General features: G+C 48.9%; 7 protein-coding genes across 7 annotated transcripts; 1 reads left to right on the top strand and 6 right to left on the bottom strand.

Moving 5' to 3' along the window:
- Positions 1 to 58: 58 nt before the first annotated feature.
- Positions 59 to 1,436, bottom strand: N7443_006475 (WD40 repeat domain-containing protein; the record flags this gene model as incomplete). The annotated part of the gene is made up of 2 exons (XM_056886531.1): positions 59 to 1,130; positions 1,183 to 1,436. The coding sequence occupies 2 exons, from the start codon at positions 1,434 to 1,436 to the stop codon at positions 59 to 61; spliced, it is 1,326 nt and encodes a 441-aa protein (XP_056740180.1).
- Positions 1,437 to 1,890: 454 nt separating this feature from the next.
- N7443_006474 (uncharacterized protein) lies at positions 1,891 to 3,817 on the bottom strand (the record flags this gene model as incomplete). Its single annotated transcript, XM_056886530.1, has 4 exons — positions 1,891 to 1,964; positions 2,024 to 3,277; positions 3,339 to 3,416; positions 3,475 to 3,817. The coding sequence occupies 4 exons, from the start codon at positions 3,815 to 3,817 to the stop codon at positions 1,891 to 1,893; spliced, it is 1,749 nt and encodes a 582-aa protein (XP_056740179.1).
- Positions 3,818 to 4,858: 1,041 nt separating this feature from the next.
- Positions 4,859 to 5,218, bottom strand: N7443_006473 (biotin synthase; the record flags this gene model as incomplete). Its single annotated transcript, XM_056886529.1, has 2 exons — positions 4,859 to 5,077; positions 5,177 to 5,218. 2 exons carry the CDS (start codon positions 5,216 to 5,218, stop codon positions 4,859 to 4,861), a joined length of 261 nt encoding a protein of 86 aa, XP_056740178.1.
- A 342-nt stretch (positions 5,219 to 5,560) lies between these two features.
- Positions 5,561 to 6,645, bottom strand: N7443_006472 (uncharacterized protein; the record flags this gene model as incomplete). The annotated part of the gene is made up of 2 exons (XM_056886528.1): positions 5,561 to 6,511; positions 6,574 to 6,645. 2 exons carry the CDS (start codon positions 6,643 to 6,645, stop codon positions 5,561 to 5,563), a joined length of 1,023 nt encoding a protein of 340 aa, XP_056740177.1.
- Positions 6,646 to 7,071: 426 nt separating this feature from the next.
- Positions 7,072 to 9,193, bottom strand: N7443_006471 (Zn(II)2Cys6 transcription factor; the record flags this gene model as incomplete). The annotated part of the gene is made up of 3 exons (XM_056886527.1): positions 7,072 to 7,624; positions 7,676 to 8,382; positions 8,438 to 9,193. The coding sequence occupies 3 exons, from the start codon at positions 9,191 to 9,193 to the stop codon at positions 7,072 to 7,074; spliced, it is 2,016 nt and encodes a 671-aa protein (XP_056740176.1).
- Positions 9,194 to 10,143: 950 nt separating this feature from the next.
- Positions 10,144 to 11,856, bottom strand: N7443_006470 (putative MFS multidrug transporter; the record flags this gene model as incomplete). Its single annotated transcript, XM_056886526.1, has 1 exon — positions 10,144 to 11,856. The coding sequence occupies one exon, from the start codon at positions 11,854 to 11,856 to the stop codon at positions 10,144 to 10,146; it is 1,713 nt and encodes a 570-aa protein (XP_056740175.1).
- A 418-nt stretch (positions 11,857 to 12,274) lies between these two features.
- Positions 12,275 to 13,166, top strand: N7443_006469 (type 1 glutamine amidotransferase; the record flags this gene model as incomplete). The annotated part of the gene is made up of 3 exons (XM_056886525.1): positions 12,275 to 12,545; positions 12,601 to 12,827; positions 12,876 to 13,166. Coding segments are annotated over 3 exons (789 nt in total), but the record flags the coding sequence as incomplete, so codon positions are not given.
- Positions 13,167 to 13,758: the final 592 nt, after the last annotated feature.

Raw genomic sequence — 13,758 nt, 5'->3', positions numbered from 1 at the left:
TTGTGATTTGTGTTGGAGATGATGATGCATTGTAAAAAAAAAAAGCATTAGCATGTTTTCAGTAGATATCCCATAATGAAATTTTTCCATCTTTGGATCCGGCTGCTAGCCAATGTGTTCTTTGTACTTTTTCGTTTCGTTGGTTGTGGATAGCTGCGAGTGACAAGCTCTGGTCGCTGAGAATTTTCCCCGAGTCGGATTCATTTGCCTCGTCAGGAGTAGTCGGCTCTTGGGTATGAGAAGGAATTGGTTGGGAGAAAAGGTCTGCGTCTCCAAACGCGACAGTGTAACATCCTTCCTTGTGCCACTTGAGCACAGCCAGTTCCTTCATCGTTTTGCCGGAGTACACTCTAATTCTGCTGTCCCAACCCGCAGTCGCGAATATCTTCCCGTCGCTACGCATGCGCAGTCCCTGCTGACCAGAATGCTTTGTGTTGACCGTCTTGAGAGGCTTATCTTCCGCATAATTAGCTGTAGGAATGTACCCGGCGGAATGGGGACTGGGGATCGGATGCTTGATGAGGAGAGCATCGGCAGAAGACGTAATAAAATAATCACGGGTAGAAGAAACGTCAAGAGATAGGACAGGCTGGCTATGCGCGCGGCTAGCGTATAGCTTTTCCCACTTCCAGGGACTTGAAGCGATGGTGCCGAGTTCGAAACTGGCTGGCGTGAGAGCGCCCTTGTGGATGAAGACCATGACATGGCCGTCTTCGTAGGCAGACGCAACGTAGACATCCCCAGATGAAGACACGAACATATTCACAGCCATCACCATTCCTGTCTTGGTTGCTGGATCCGAGGCGATGGTAGTGATACGGCGTTCAGATGGCAGATGGAAGACATCGATTCCGCCAGAGTCGAGCGCATTCGGGACAGCAAACAAGACAACGCGGGAAGGTACTTGCTCTGGGGTGCTTTGTGCGGATTTGCTGCTCGAAATGTCCAAGAAAGTCATTGAAAATGCACAGAAGTTCAGCGCGTTGACAGGCAAGGAATGAAGCAGCCATGGCTGAGTGGCATTTTTCGAGCGCTCCGACTCTGAAACATCAACCGGCAGAGTCTTGCTGAGAAATTCCTCATCTTCCGCGCGAAGCTTCCATACACAGAGCTTGTGGTCCCGTCCATGTCTACATGGCGAATTAGCAGATGGTCTCTAAATTCCTTCGGTAACAGTCTCACGTATAAATCTCGGACACTCCTGCAGCAACCTGGAAGGCCTTGAGTTCGAGGACTGCACCCTCATGTGCCTTCCACACTGTGACGGGCCGCTTGGTGACTATATCCCAGATGACAACCCAGCCCTCCGCATCTCCAGATACAAGCCGCAGGTTCTGGGAGAAGACGTGCAGAGCGTGTATTGGGGCTGCATGGCCGCGGAGAATGTATACTGGTGTGGCCGCAGGCTGCTGCCCTTGGCTTGAAGTTTCAGACATGTCTAATTATTGAATCACCACTGTGAAATTCTTAGGATGCGAAGCTAGATGGCTGACTGGCGTGTGTGGGAATGATGGTGGTGGCCATGCGGTAACATGAGCCCAGCCCGCGCACCGCCTTTGTGGCATGCTGCCGCATCCCTATGGAACCATAGGTAATACATACAATTCGCGATCTTGACTACCACAATTGATTTTTCATATGATATTTGATTTACATAATCATTTCTCTACATAGAAAAAACATATTACCACTGTCTTAGTATGCCTTCGGGGATGATTGTCTTGCTACTTGAAATACGATACACAATGGTCCGTAACATTGCCTTGTTTTCTAGCCACTTTCCATTTCAACCTTCCCATTTCTCATCGCTTTGATTCATCATATAATATGTGACAAAGCTGACAGATCTAGGTCCACTTTGATGTTTCGAAGGCAATATGTTATGCAGGACTATGCATTCAAGTTGAGAGGGGAAACACAAGTAAAGGAAGTCAACTGGTCCCTTGTAAATGCGTCGATCATTCCTAGAACGAAGATTAGTCACCACAGCACACATACTTATCTCGGGATAAATGGGACTTACCAGTGACAGCAGCATACATTCCGAGTCCACACATCGAGAGCGATGCCAGGAAGTAAACAATATGCCAAATGTTGATGCTAACCTGGAACATGCCGCCTGCCAAGAACCCACGCATGTACCTCTGGACGGTGCTCTCATCCTGAACGACCCGTCCAGTGCTCGGATGAAAGCCGTCTCCCTGTCTAATGCCATTCTTCTGGATGTCGAAGCTAAGCGCAAACAGAGGAGGGAGGCTGTATGTAAGGTTCAGAAGCATAGATGCGGAGATCACAGACACAAAGCCCATATAATCAGGAATAGCAGCAGCGATCACGAAAGCGATGATCCACCAAATCGGACACAGAGTTGCGTATATGATCTTTCCAACCCGGGTGGTGAGCGGTGGGGCTTTGAAGATATCCAAGAATATGTTATTGTAGACAACCTTGATACCAATGTTTCCGTAGAGGCCGCCTGCAATGAGAGCTCCAATCAATGTTATCATGTTCCCGGCTGTCTGCCATCCATATGCGCTCACTCCCTGGTAGCTTGGGTTGTAGCTGTACTGCCCTTGGAGGTAGTATATAACGCAGCCGTAGATCAAATAAATACTGTAGATGAAGAACTGGGCGCCCCACATCGCTTTGATGAAGTCGCGAGGTCGTCTCATTTCGGCCATGAACTCCACAAAGAGTTGGACACCTGCATAAGCGAGAACACCCGACAACATACCGTTCAGAGAACCGATCAATCCATCCGGGGGGATGTTATTATAATGAACAATAGGGGGATAGTTGCCATCCTTGTCGGGAGTGATGGAAGCGGGGTCAACAGCACTTCCCGCAGACCCGAGCGTCGCGACCCCATAGTTGGGTGGGGAGTTTGCAATGATGCCCATAGTCATAATTATCACAAAAATGTTCAACCACACAGCACAATTCGCTATCCAGCCATAAGCACGAAGTGTGCGAATCTGCGAGACGAAGAAGCCGGCGCAGGCAAAAATCACCGGACAAACGGCATAGCAAAGCTTGAACTTCGACATCTGAGAAATATTCTGGCCAAATTGAATGGTGACTTGGCCAGTGAGAAGTAAGAGTGCGAGGCCTTGACAAACATTCGTGATATGGCGTCCATATCTGCCGACTGTTCGGAATGCTAGATCTCCGTAATTCTTTGCTGGGAACTCGTGGCTATCAACACCGAGGAAGACACGATAGACAAGGTAGCCAGAGTAGCCAGCCATGAACCCGAAGACTGTATAGAAAGCGACACCTGTCAAGATAGGTCATTAGTCCCACGACGTCCTTATAGGTATTCCCGAAAGATAGCGCACCTGGTCCCCACCCTAAGGTGCCCATAGTATAGCCCGACCCGTAAGGTCCCAGAATATCAGTCGTAATAAGGAAGAAGCCTATTGAGATCGCCAGTAAGTATCAACAACTAAAGGAAAGACCTAGACTTCTACTCACAAGCACCCGCCGACGCGGACCGGAAGGCACGACTTGCATTCGCCCATTCCTCATCGGTAATCTGCAGTCGTTTCTCAGGATTTCTAAAGTCGGCCTCAGTCAGAGTGGTGACAGGCAAGTTGTCCTGGGCATCAAGCTGGCTCTTCTTCTGGAAGAGTTGCAGAGGATTCCAATGGGGGACCTCCAGAGTCAACTGCTCCTCTCTTGTTTTGTTGGCGTAGAAGTGATATTCCTCAAAGGATACGGCTGCATCGTACGGCCCACGCGCCTGGGGTTTGGTAGGTAGGCTTGAGTCTACCTCCTGGACATAGCCAGGAGGGTCCGTCCTCAGCTTCTCGTCCATGGCTATGCGTGTTCGGCGAGCAAAAGGCGACAATGCTGAACAAAGCTGAGTAGGGGGCCCTAGCTTTAAGGGAAAGGGCTGGGAAAGTGAACTTGGGGACACAGACTATCTCACAGCTCGTGCCGTGCCCCACTCCGGGGATAACAAAGTCACATCGACTAAAAAGTACCAAGCAATGACAAGCTTCTCTAGGTGGATGCGCAGGTAAAACGCCCCGCTCAGTCAAGCGATAAGCTCGCCTTTGCTGACACACGGATTTACACTAGCTTTGATTTGGGCTTCAATTAAGCCCGCTCAATGGCTGATAAGGCACGCTCGGGCATCTGTCACCGGCTTGTGTCGGGTACTTTGGTAATGGCTGGGGAAAAATGGAAAGTGGTTCCAGGGCAAGGGGCCCGGGCGACGCCAACAAACTCGGCTCATGTAAGGCCCGAAATCATGGAGGTTGATTGCCCCTTTTTTCGAGTCTACTGCTCATGTGGTTTGATTAGATAGCCACTGAAGTCCCTAGTCCCTCATAAAACACATTTTTACTATACACACCCTTTTTCCCCTGCCGGGTGGAGCTTTCCTATATTAGCTGCCGCTGCTTTTATAGAGGCGCTCAGAGCCAGGCTCACTGAGTAAATTTGAGGACAGGCTCAAATTCACTGGGCTGCTCAGAGTCAATCATGTGATGGTTTAGTCTGAGCGCTCAGACGTTGTGATTGACTACTCACTGATCGCTCACTAATAACTCAGAGGTTGATCAGAGGCATCTCCTGAGCACTCAGTCTACGCTCAGACTATACCCAATTACTAAAGTACAAATAGAAGCTCTATGCCTCATCTCAGGCTCTCAGCCAATTTCCTTTGTATTTTACTTTCATTTTTTTATCCCAATTATAAACAACCTTGTTACTCGTTTGCTGGACCTAGAACCCTATTTCTTTTCCGATTTGGCTTGATAAAGTGACCTGATGATTATAGCATTATTCACATAGTCTAACACACAAGCCCCTTAAACCACTCCCATACTGGAAATCGGCTTTTTACCTTGATCTACTGGTTGCGCTTTGCACTATCCAGAGGAGCACCTCCGCTCTTGTCTTTCGCCTCGACATCGAGCCCCTTGTGCTGGAGGAGATCGAACCACGAGTGTGCGCGGTCGGAGTCGAGCTCAGCCACAATATGTAAAAGCGTCTGGTTGGCGGTATTTGTTTCCGTCAAGATATAGCCTCCTTGCTCAAATGCGCCGACTATCTCTTGGCGTGCGGAAGCCTATTTAGGTACTTATCTTCGGGCCCTGGGGTGCTCACAATGGTGTGAAGATGAACATGGCGTGAACTAATCACTGTGTAGACAGCAAGGAACACCTACGTAACCGAGTTGATGCGCTGCACTGCCTATATAGGTATTCATTGTGAAAGATATCCTGACTCTCGCTCAAGACATATATCCATACCTAAAATTCCTTTCTACGGATTTCTTTAGTCAAATTGTATGAATTTTTAGACGTCTTTCTAGACACTCCGCAGGTTAAGATCTTTCTAGATATGGATACCTATCTTTTAATATCTTTTGAGCGCGTTAAATAAATGTTCTTCCCTAAGGTCTCTAAAATAGGTTTGGAGAGTCAATAATGTCCGTTCTTTCCCAGTGGCCGCCATTTGCGTCTGTAAAGGCCTACCCATTGGCAAAAAGCATGGCCCATTCGATTTCATGGCTTCACGTTCAAAATTGTACATTTCGTTCTCCATTCTTTCAGTGATGTCCAACAATTTCGTCATTCTCTGCCATTTTGATTGCAATCGCCGTGTACTCATCCAAACTTTCAACAGGTAGATCAAGCGACTTGTTGTGAAGCTCACGACGGGACTGGTAGTCCCCGTCAGCAGTAGGGAAAAACATACGGCTATAAAGCTGTCTGGGGAATTCCCGAAAGTTACCCTGCTGCACAGCGGCATGAGCCTCCCTCCAGCGCTGCTCAGCTGACTCATTTGTAATGGTCCAGTCTTTATCAGTGGTTCCAGTAACACGCTTGACACTCTCAAACATGTCGAGCTGGTTTACTCGGAAGCTCGAGATGTAGACAGAACTGTTGGTGAATTGCGATAATGTAGGTGAGCTATCGGCTTCATGATCAGGGATTTCTTTGAGACTGAGCAGGTTGGCGATAGCCCGACCACACTGAGGCCAGGTGCTCGTGTTGAATGGGACGTTGCCATTATCGAACTGTATAAAAGAGCGCGTCTTGAAGTCGAACCCAAACCGATCAGATCCGCCACCTAGACTGAACTCGTACCAGAAGTTGCAGACGAGAAAGATGTAGGAGGTGTTTTGGAAAGCGTTCATCTCGGCGAGTATGCTATCGCGGCCAGGGCTTAGCATGCTGTCGTCACAGAGGCTGTTGTTGGCATTATCGTGCCCGAACCAATTTGGCAAGACATATGGAACACCAGCCTTCGACGCGGCCTGGATGAGCTTGTTGATTGTTCCTCGTGGAGCTGTGACTGCCATTGTGATGATGAGGACCTGTTGCCCTTGCATTGCCTCAATGAGTGCCACGTCGTCATCACCGCCGTAGTCAACGCGGGCAACATGCATGCCTTCCGGTAGGATGTTGGTACTGCTAGGGCGTGTAATGGCTGTTAATACATGCCTTCCAGTCTTGAGTAGCGCTTCTGCTAGATGTCTTCCCATTGTGCCACCGGCCTTCAATTTGATTAGCCATAGATCGTTTTATTCTAAGTGGGCCGGAAGAAGTCACGATTTACCCCAACAATGGCGACTCTTGAAATGCGATTCGAAAAGCCATGCGGCTGATCTTTCGCGTATTTTTTCATCATTGTGTTTGTAATTGAAGCAAATATGTGTGGCCCAACAGTTGTGTAAAGACGTTCACTTGTGCTCGTGGAAGCTCTGGAGGATAGATTAACACGAATTGATAATCTTGGATAATTCATCCTTTAAATAATCCTCTGGTCTTGAATTTTCAGCTTTACTACGTATTGTGGACATATCGGCCTTAAAAAGTTCTCTCGGTGTTTAACCCCCTCTAAGTCCGTGAGTCGGCAGTTGCCAGACCCAGACCTCAGCGGGATGTGAACGACCAATGAGCTGGCCGAGGGAGGCAAATACGGTTTCCCATTGAAATTGGACAAATTGCGATTTTCTGCCTCATATATGAACGTGTATAAAGTTGTGGGGTATTTCAAAATCAAAACAACGGAAAATCAAAAGTCATTTTCAAACAGCCGTCCCAAAGCAAAAGATCAAATCAGATAAGAATCGTAATTATAATGGTCGATCTCATGGCGAGGGGCAACATAGTACTCTTGGTAGGGGTGATTCTCCATTGAAAAATCGCCTGTATTAGAAAGAGGGTTTGAGACGCCCGCGGGGAATTCAAATGCATTCGTGATCGACAAAGCTGGGTCGAGGGTGTAAGACTGATTGTGCATCTGGGTTGGGTTCATGGTCTCTGGATGGGGGGCAGGCCACGCCCAGCTTTGTTTCAGCTCCGCCTTTATGGGCTCAGCGAACCACGCTCTGTCAGTGGAGATGGTATCAAGAATGCGAAGAGCCTCTTCCTGGGTTTCTCGGGTCTCCAGGCATTCTGCTGCAATTGCGAAACAGCGTATTGATACGCTTGGAATGCTGCGATCCTTGGTGTTTGCAAGAAGGCCGCATATGTCGTGAGCATGGACTTTTTGAATCTCCTTCATTTCCATTTGAAGATCGGACTTCATAGGATGAGTTTTAGCTAGCAATATACGAGCCGTATGGTAGAAAAGCTCAGAGAGGGTTGCCGTGCGCTTGGGTAACCTTTAATGAGGGTCAGCGAGTGGCAATAGAACCAAGGTGAGATAAACATACCATATTTTTGGAAAATAGGACTGAGAGCCACTTTGCCAGGGTTGTACATAGCCAAGAGGCTTCATTGATCGTGGAACGGATTTGTCCCATCGATCACACCAAGCACTGTAGTGATTCCATTCTTGTACTAAATCGTGGAATTGAGAGGTGTTTGCCTGTAAATTGTTCGAAGCAGACAGGTGTTGTATGCTGACTCGAAAATTTGCGATCTTCGCACAGATGTAAAGGATGCGGTGGAACCACAAATCTTCTCCTCTGCCAAAAGGGTGTATATGGTCTAAATCCATATCGACTCCCCAGATATCTGGATTCCATGATAGGGTCCATCCATGGTGTAGACAACTCAACAGCTCCATGCCTACACTGATCCAGAAACATGCTCCGCCGATCCCAGGGGTCTTGGACGTCCACCCACACTCATGAACCAATGCTCTTGATCCCACAATGTGGTTTGTCTGGGGGGCATGCTGTGGAGACAGTGCCTCAAAAACGCTCAAGGCAAGTGAAGCTGCTGCACAAAGAACCGAATCACGATTTGGATCTTGAATGGCGCCCATTAAATCTTGAGTGGCTGCCTCGTAGTAATGGGAGGCTTTCTCTTCCCCATAGGAAGAATTAGAGAGGAAGAGTTGCCGAGCGCCACATGCTAAAAAGGCCTTGAGTAACATGGGCTCGTCAATGGCGTGGAATGGCAAAATTTGTGTGAACTAAATCATGTTAGATCGAGCAAGAGCTCAAAAATGTGGGAGAAAGGACACATACATGTCTCATTGGATCCATTGAATCAATCCAAGGCCCAACCTCTTCAACATAGACCTGCAAGAGGTGGACCTGCTCGGGGTCGGTCAACGTGGAAGAGCTGTACTGCTTCGTGGCCAATTTCCGTGCAAAGTCCGATGTCCCATGAGGGAGTAGCTCATCGCCGGGCATAAGATGAGGTTCATGCCAAGCATCAGGTCCAAGTAGAAAATCCGCTGCTGCGGAGTGTGAAAAGTCAAACGTATTCGGGTCAAACGAGTGAGCGACTGATTGAAAGAGGCTCGCTAGTTGATCAGGTCCCAAAGATTGAAAAACTTCTTGCTGCAAGTGTCTCCTTTCCTGGACCGGACTCTCGGGTTGAACTGGTGGATATCTTTCAAAGCCTCCAACATACTCGGACGCGATGATTCGCGAGTCATCACGGAATGTTACTTTCGCACCATGAACTCGGTCAATGATATGGGGAGGCGCAACAGTTTGAATATCGATAAAATTCAAGCGCACACCACGTCTGCAGATTCGATCTGACTTTCTACAGTTCAGGCATCTTCCCAAAGCCTCATCGCACTTCAAGTGCCTTTCGCGACAGGTCAAACAACCCGTGCGGACCCTTTTGGCTTTATTCTCCGCTATCTCGGAGGACTTTTTGCGGTTTGCACTTGACGGTCGTGGCGAAGCTTTCTGGCTTCTTGGGATCGTCGGCTTTGGGCTCGCGGTCTGCGATTGCGACTTCAACTGTGAGCGAGTTGTGAGGTTCATCTTGTTTTTGGTCAGGAAATAGGCCCAGGTTTTAAGAAAAACGCTCTGGTTCTCTTCTCAGCCTCCAGCACCAACTGGGACAGCCAAATTATGGGCTAACAGAAATGTTCCAAATTTACAAGATCTCCCACGTAGCTGTACTCGAATGGCCATGTTCGCTGCCGGCGCAAGGGGATTAAGGTCACAAGAAAGGCCGAGTAGATCTTGAGGAGTTGTTTCGTCTTCCAACGGGCCGATGGTAGGCGGCGGCGATCAAAACGCGGAGGGGCAGAGAGGGTCGAGGATCTGTTCCGCGGTGATGTCAGCTCACGGACCGTCTGAGTCAGTCCCAGCGAACTAGACGTACCAGCCCGTTCCTCTAGACTCGATCAACGATAACAGTCCAGATGTCTGTGTGTAAGACTCAAGGTAGAGACTTAAGATGAAGAGAATGGAAGTCGAGTCGAGACTGTGGATCTAACGCGGAGGCGGGCGAGAAAAAAAAGTGGGGGCCCACCGCCCCAAGAGCGCCTTCCACTGGTTATCTCCATAACCTGCCCAAATAGGTAGTTACGAACATTGAATGATGCGGGTATCGAATGCGCACATCCCTGTTTACATTGGCGGTTGCGAGGACTGCGGAAGTATCATGTACATCATGTGGGAGAATGTAGGATCTGGACCTTGAATATATATTGAGTTCTCGACGGCTTATGGCAGGTCATCTCAGCAGACACCAGAGTCATGTTGTGAGCAATAGGGACTTTTAGGAAGGAAACAGAAGCCCTCATCCTTTTCACTTATTTCCGAGATTTACTCCCTAGTCGGGGCAATCTGAGGCGGGAGTGTAATATCAACATGATCGCGCCCGAGACAGCCGCTGACATGAACGTGACGCGAAGTGCCGTAGCATATGCGCCGATAACTAGAAGAAGGAAGGGGTCAGCCAATGGACGCAATAAGACACAATTTCATTGATATAACGAACCTTCTTGTCGATGATTCATATCAAGATCACCAATAGCACGAATCGACTTGCGAACAAGACCAATGATACGCCCCTTCTCAGCGCCAGTTACTTTCTGGTTAAGTTGATAGACAAGCGAATTTTGGAAAATCCAGCTACTGATAGCCACACCCATCACAGAACCCAGATTACGGGCTAGACCTAGCGTCGTAGTTGCCACGGCTTGATCATCTTGTTCACTTGTAGCGAGAATCGAGACCATCAAAGAAGGGAACGCGAAGCCTTGTCCAAGACTTGAAAAGGAAACACAGAGCATCGCAACTGCTGGGGCTGTGTGAACGCCCATCGTGGCTGCGGCACACCCTCCAAGCAACATGCAAACACCACCGATAATAATCGTGGGCTTCAGCCGTTTGGACCATGTAATCAGGAAACCGGTTCCGACACTAGATGCAGTAACCGCGATTGAAGCTGCCACAAGCCGCAAGCCGGAGTCAGTTGGACTGGAGAGTTTCACAGCCTGGAAATACAATGGGGCGTTGAACATCATCGTATTTACGGACATGGACCCGAAAAAGTTGCCGAAGATGATGCTGGCGCGAGGATTCTTTGAAAGCAGTTTAATCGGCAAAACTGCCCGGGGGATGTTTCTCTCGTATCGCACGAGCACAATTGATAAAATGACCGATGCGACCAAGGAGCCGATGACCAGAGGGTGAGTCCAGGGGAAGACATTTCCACCCAAATTCAATCCCATAATCAAAGCCGTGACCGCCAGAATCAAAAACAATGAGCCAGTCAAGTCGACACTTCGGATTAGACGCAAGACACTCATGCGCTCAGACCCTACCCGCTTTATTCCAAGACCCGGTGGGATCGTGCTGGATGCAGTGATGAACAGAATAAGGATAAAGGGCAGTTGAATGAGGAAAGCTCCTCTCCAACCAATCTGATCGCAAAGAAGACCACCGAACGCAAGGCCTAAGCAACTGCCAATGCCGAGGCAGAGATTAAGATATGACTGATAGGTACCGCGATACTCGATGCGCACCAGATCACTAGATACGATCTGACCCATCGAGAAAACACCACCCGCACCCATTCCGCACAGCGCCCGGGCAGCGATAAAGCTACCGATGCTCTGGGCGAGACCACACCATGCCGTTGTGAGGAAGAACATGGCTATAGAGAAGAGGTAAACCGGCTTCCGACCAAATGCATCAGAAACGCGCCCGAATAGAGGCAAGAAAGCCGTAGATGTGAGTAAGAATGCAGTCGACAACCACGATGCAGCATTAGCTGAATGGAAATACGATGTGATGACAGGGTGGCTGGAGGCCATGAGAGTCGAGTCAAAAAAGCCGATCAGGTAACCCATCAATACGCCAGAGAAGATCAGCCAAAACCTGGTGGGGGATACATCAATGAATCGCGCCGCGTAGCTGTCGTCTAGATCCTCGCAGGCGTCATTGGTGGATGTGTTCGACACCAATCTCTCTAGATTCGGTTCAATGTCCAACCCGGAGAGCGAACTGACCCGAGTGAGACCGAGTGTAGTCACCTCGTTGAAATCACCTGAGCTCGATGAGCCTGCTTCAACATCTTCGGTGACCACGCTTCGGCATTGTGTGCTTTCTCGGATTGTTTCTTCTCGCAAAAGCGGAGTGGCCTCAGATGGATGTGAAGCAGCCAGATGTCCCCCATCATGAGCACTCATGGTGACGACGAAAGGAGTGAAATATATAGATATACCGAGGACAGTAAAACGAGAATGGTGACCGCGAGAGGCAGCTGGGTCTCCGATCAACGGAGAATGCGGCGAAAATTAAGCAACAAAAGTGGGGGATAAGGGCTTAATACCCCAGATACGAACCACATGAGCCCCAACTAGGATAATGCAGCTCTGGGAGCCGAAGTCAGACGAATCGAGCAGGGTCCTGCAGTAAGCCCTGGAGATCGACGAGTAAGCCGAGTTGGAGATCAGTGGCGAAGCTGGGATCTGATCCCGCGATAAGAGGTTATCGATAATTGATAATCCAACTCGAGCCTTCATTCCCCTCCTCTCACGCCTTTGCTTACACTTGTCTTTTAACGTCTCATTTATCCCTTGCACAGGTTACTCTCGCGATATAGACACACAAACTCTCTCATACACCGGCATAATGCAGCCCCCTCTCCGAATTGCCGTCCTGGAATGCGACACCCCACTCCCCGCCGTCAACGCCCGCTACAACAACGAAGGCTACTACGGCGTCTTCAAGACACTCCTCAAATCCAGCGCCGAGAATTTAGGAAATTCACGCTTAGACCCAGACACCGGGCTCCAGATTACAAAATGGGACGTTATCGACGCGCAGGAATACCCGAGACTGGAGGATGTCGACGCTGTGCTTCTTACAGGGTCAAGTCAGTGCTCCTGACGATCGTTGAACGGTGTAACGCAATGCTAATAACCGGGTAGAACACAATTCTTTTGAAGATATTCCGTGGATCAACCGTTTGGTCGAGTTTACGCAGCAGGTCCTGGCGCAAAATCGGGTGCGAATTCTCGGAATCTGCTTCGGACATCAGATCGTGGGCCGTGCGCTGGGTGCGAAGGTTGGACGGAGTGACCAGGGATGGGAAATTGCGGTTTGTGACATGGATTTGACGGAGAAGGGGAAGGAGTTGTTCGGTTTGGAGAAGCTTGTATGTGTTTCTTTGGGGTGTTGGTATGACATTTGCTAACTAGGGCAGCGCGTTCAACAAATGCACCAGGATGTTGTGCATAACTGTCCTTCGGGTGTCACTTTGCTTGGACATTCACCGAGATGTGCTGTTCAGGGCATGTATGCGCCTCGTCGCTTTGTCACTGTTCAGGGACACCCTGAATTCACTCGCGAGATTGAGGACGTTATCATTCAGAGTAGGGCCAAGGCTGGTGTCTTGAGTGAGGACCAAGCGCAGGAGGCCCTGGCAAGAACAGGTAACGAACATGATGGTGTTTCCATCGGGGCGACATTCCTCAAGTTCCTACTAGAAGGATGAAATGAAGATTCATTCTGAAGTTTGATCAGCATTACATAGAATGATACAGGAGATGCGAGAGCTGGCCTCAAAGTTCGCATGATCGAGTATCAAGTGATAGACTAGACGTCGACGTATTTGTAAATGGTACTGGCAATTAGAGACTACTTCAATCTACAAATTTCCTCATAGGCACGACGAATCAGAAGTTTTATACCGCGAGGAACAGCAGCAGTGTTACCCGTGCAACACTATAGAGCCAAATGCGGCTCCATGCAGGGTATTACGAGTTACCCCAATGAGCCATACGGGAAAAAACCGAGTTGTAATCTCAAATAAATCCACCCAAGGTGAGAAATGCATCGATTGTGCAAATGCAAGCAAGATGTTAGGAGTGTTTCTCCAAGCGAAACATCAAAGTTAAAAAACCTCCAACCCATCGCCAAAAGAAATGCATGTCGTGATCCGTTGAGGGAGTGCTCCAGGCACATCCTCCCATGCTGATAAGTCAAAACGCCGCTCCAGCCTACCTGGCTGTTCCATGTGGCCATGCATATGACAAAAAAATGATCCCATGTGCCATATGCTTCACGCTAACGCCATCACAATGCAA

The sequence above is a fragment of the Penicillium atrosanguineum genome (assembly GCF_028827265.1).
Source record: "Penicillium atrosanguineum strain IBT 20685 chromosome Unknown utg000005l_segment0_segment0, whole genome shotgun sequence".
Lineage (NCBI taxonomy): Eukaryota > Fungi > Ascomycota > Eurotiomycetes > Eurotiales > Aspergillaceae > Penicillium > Penicillium atrosanguineum.
This window is presented reverse-complemented; position numbering and strand designations above follow the sequence as displayed.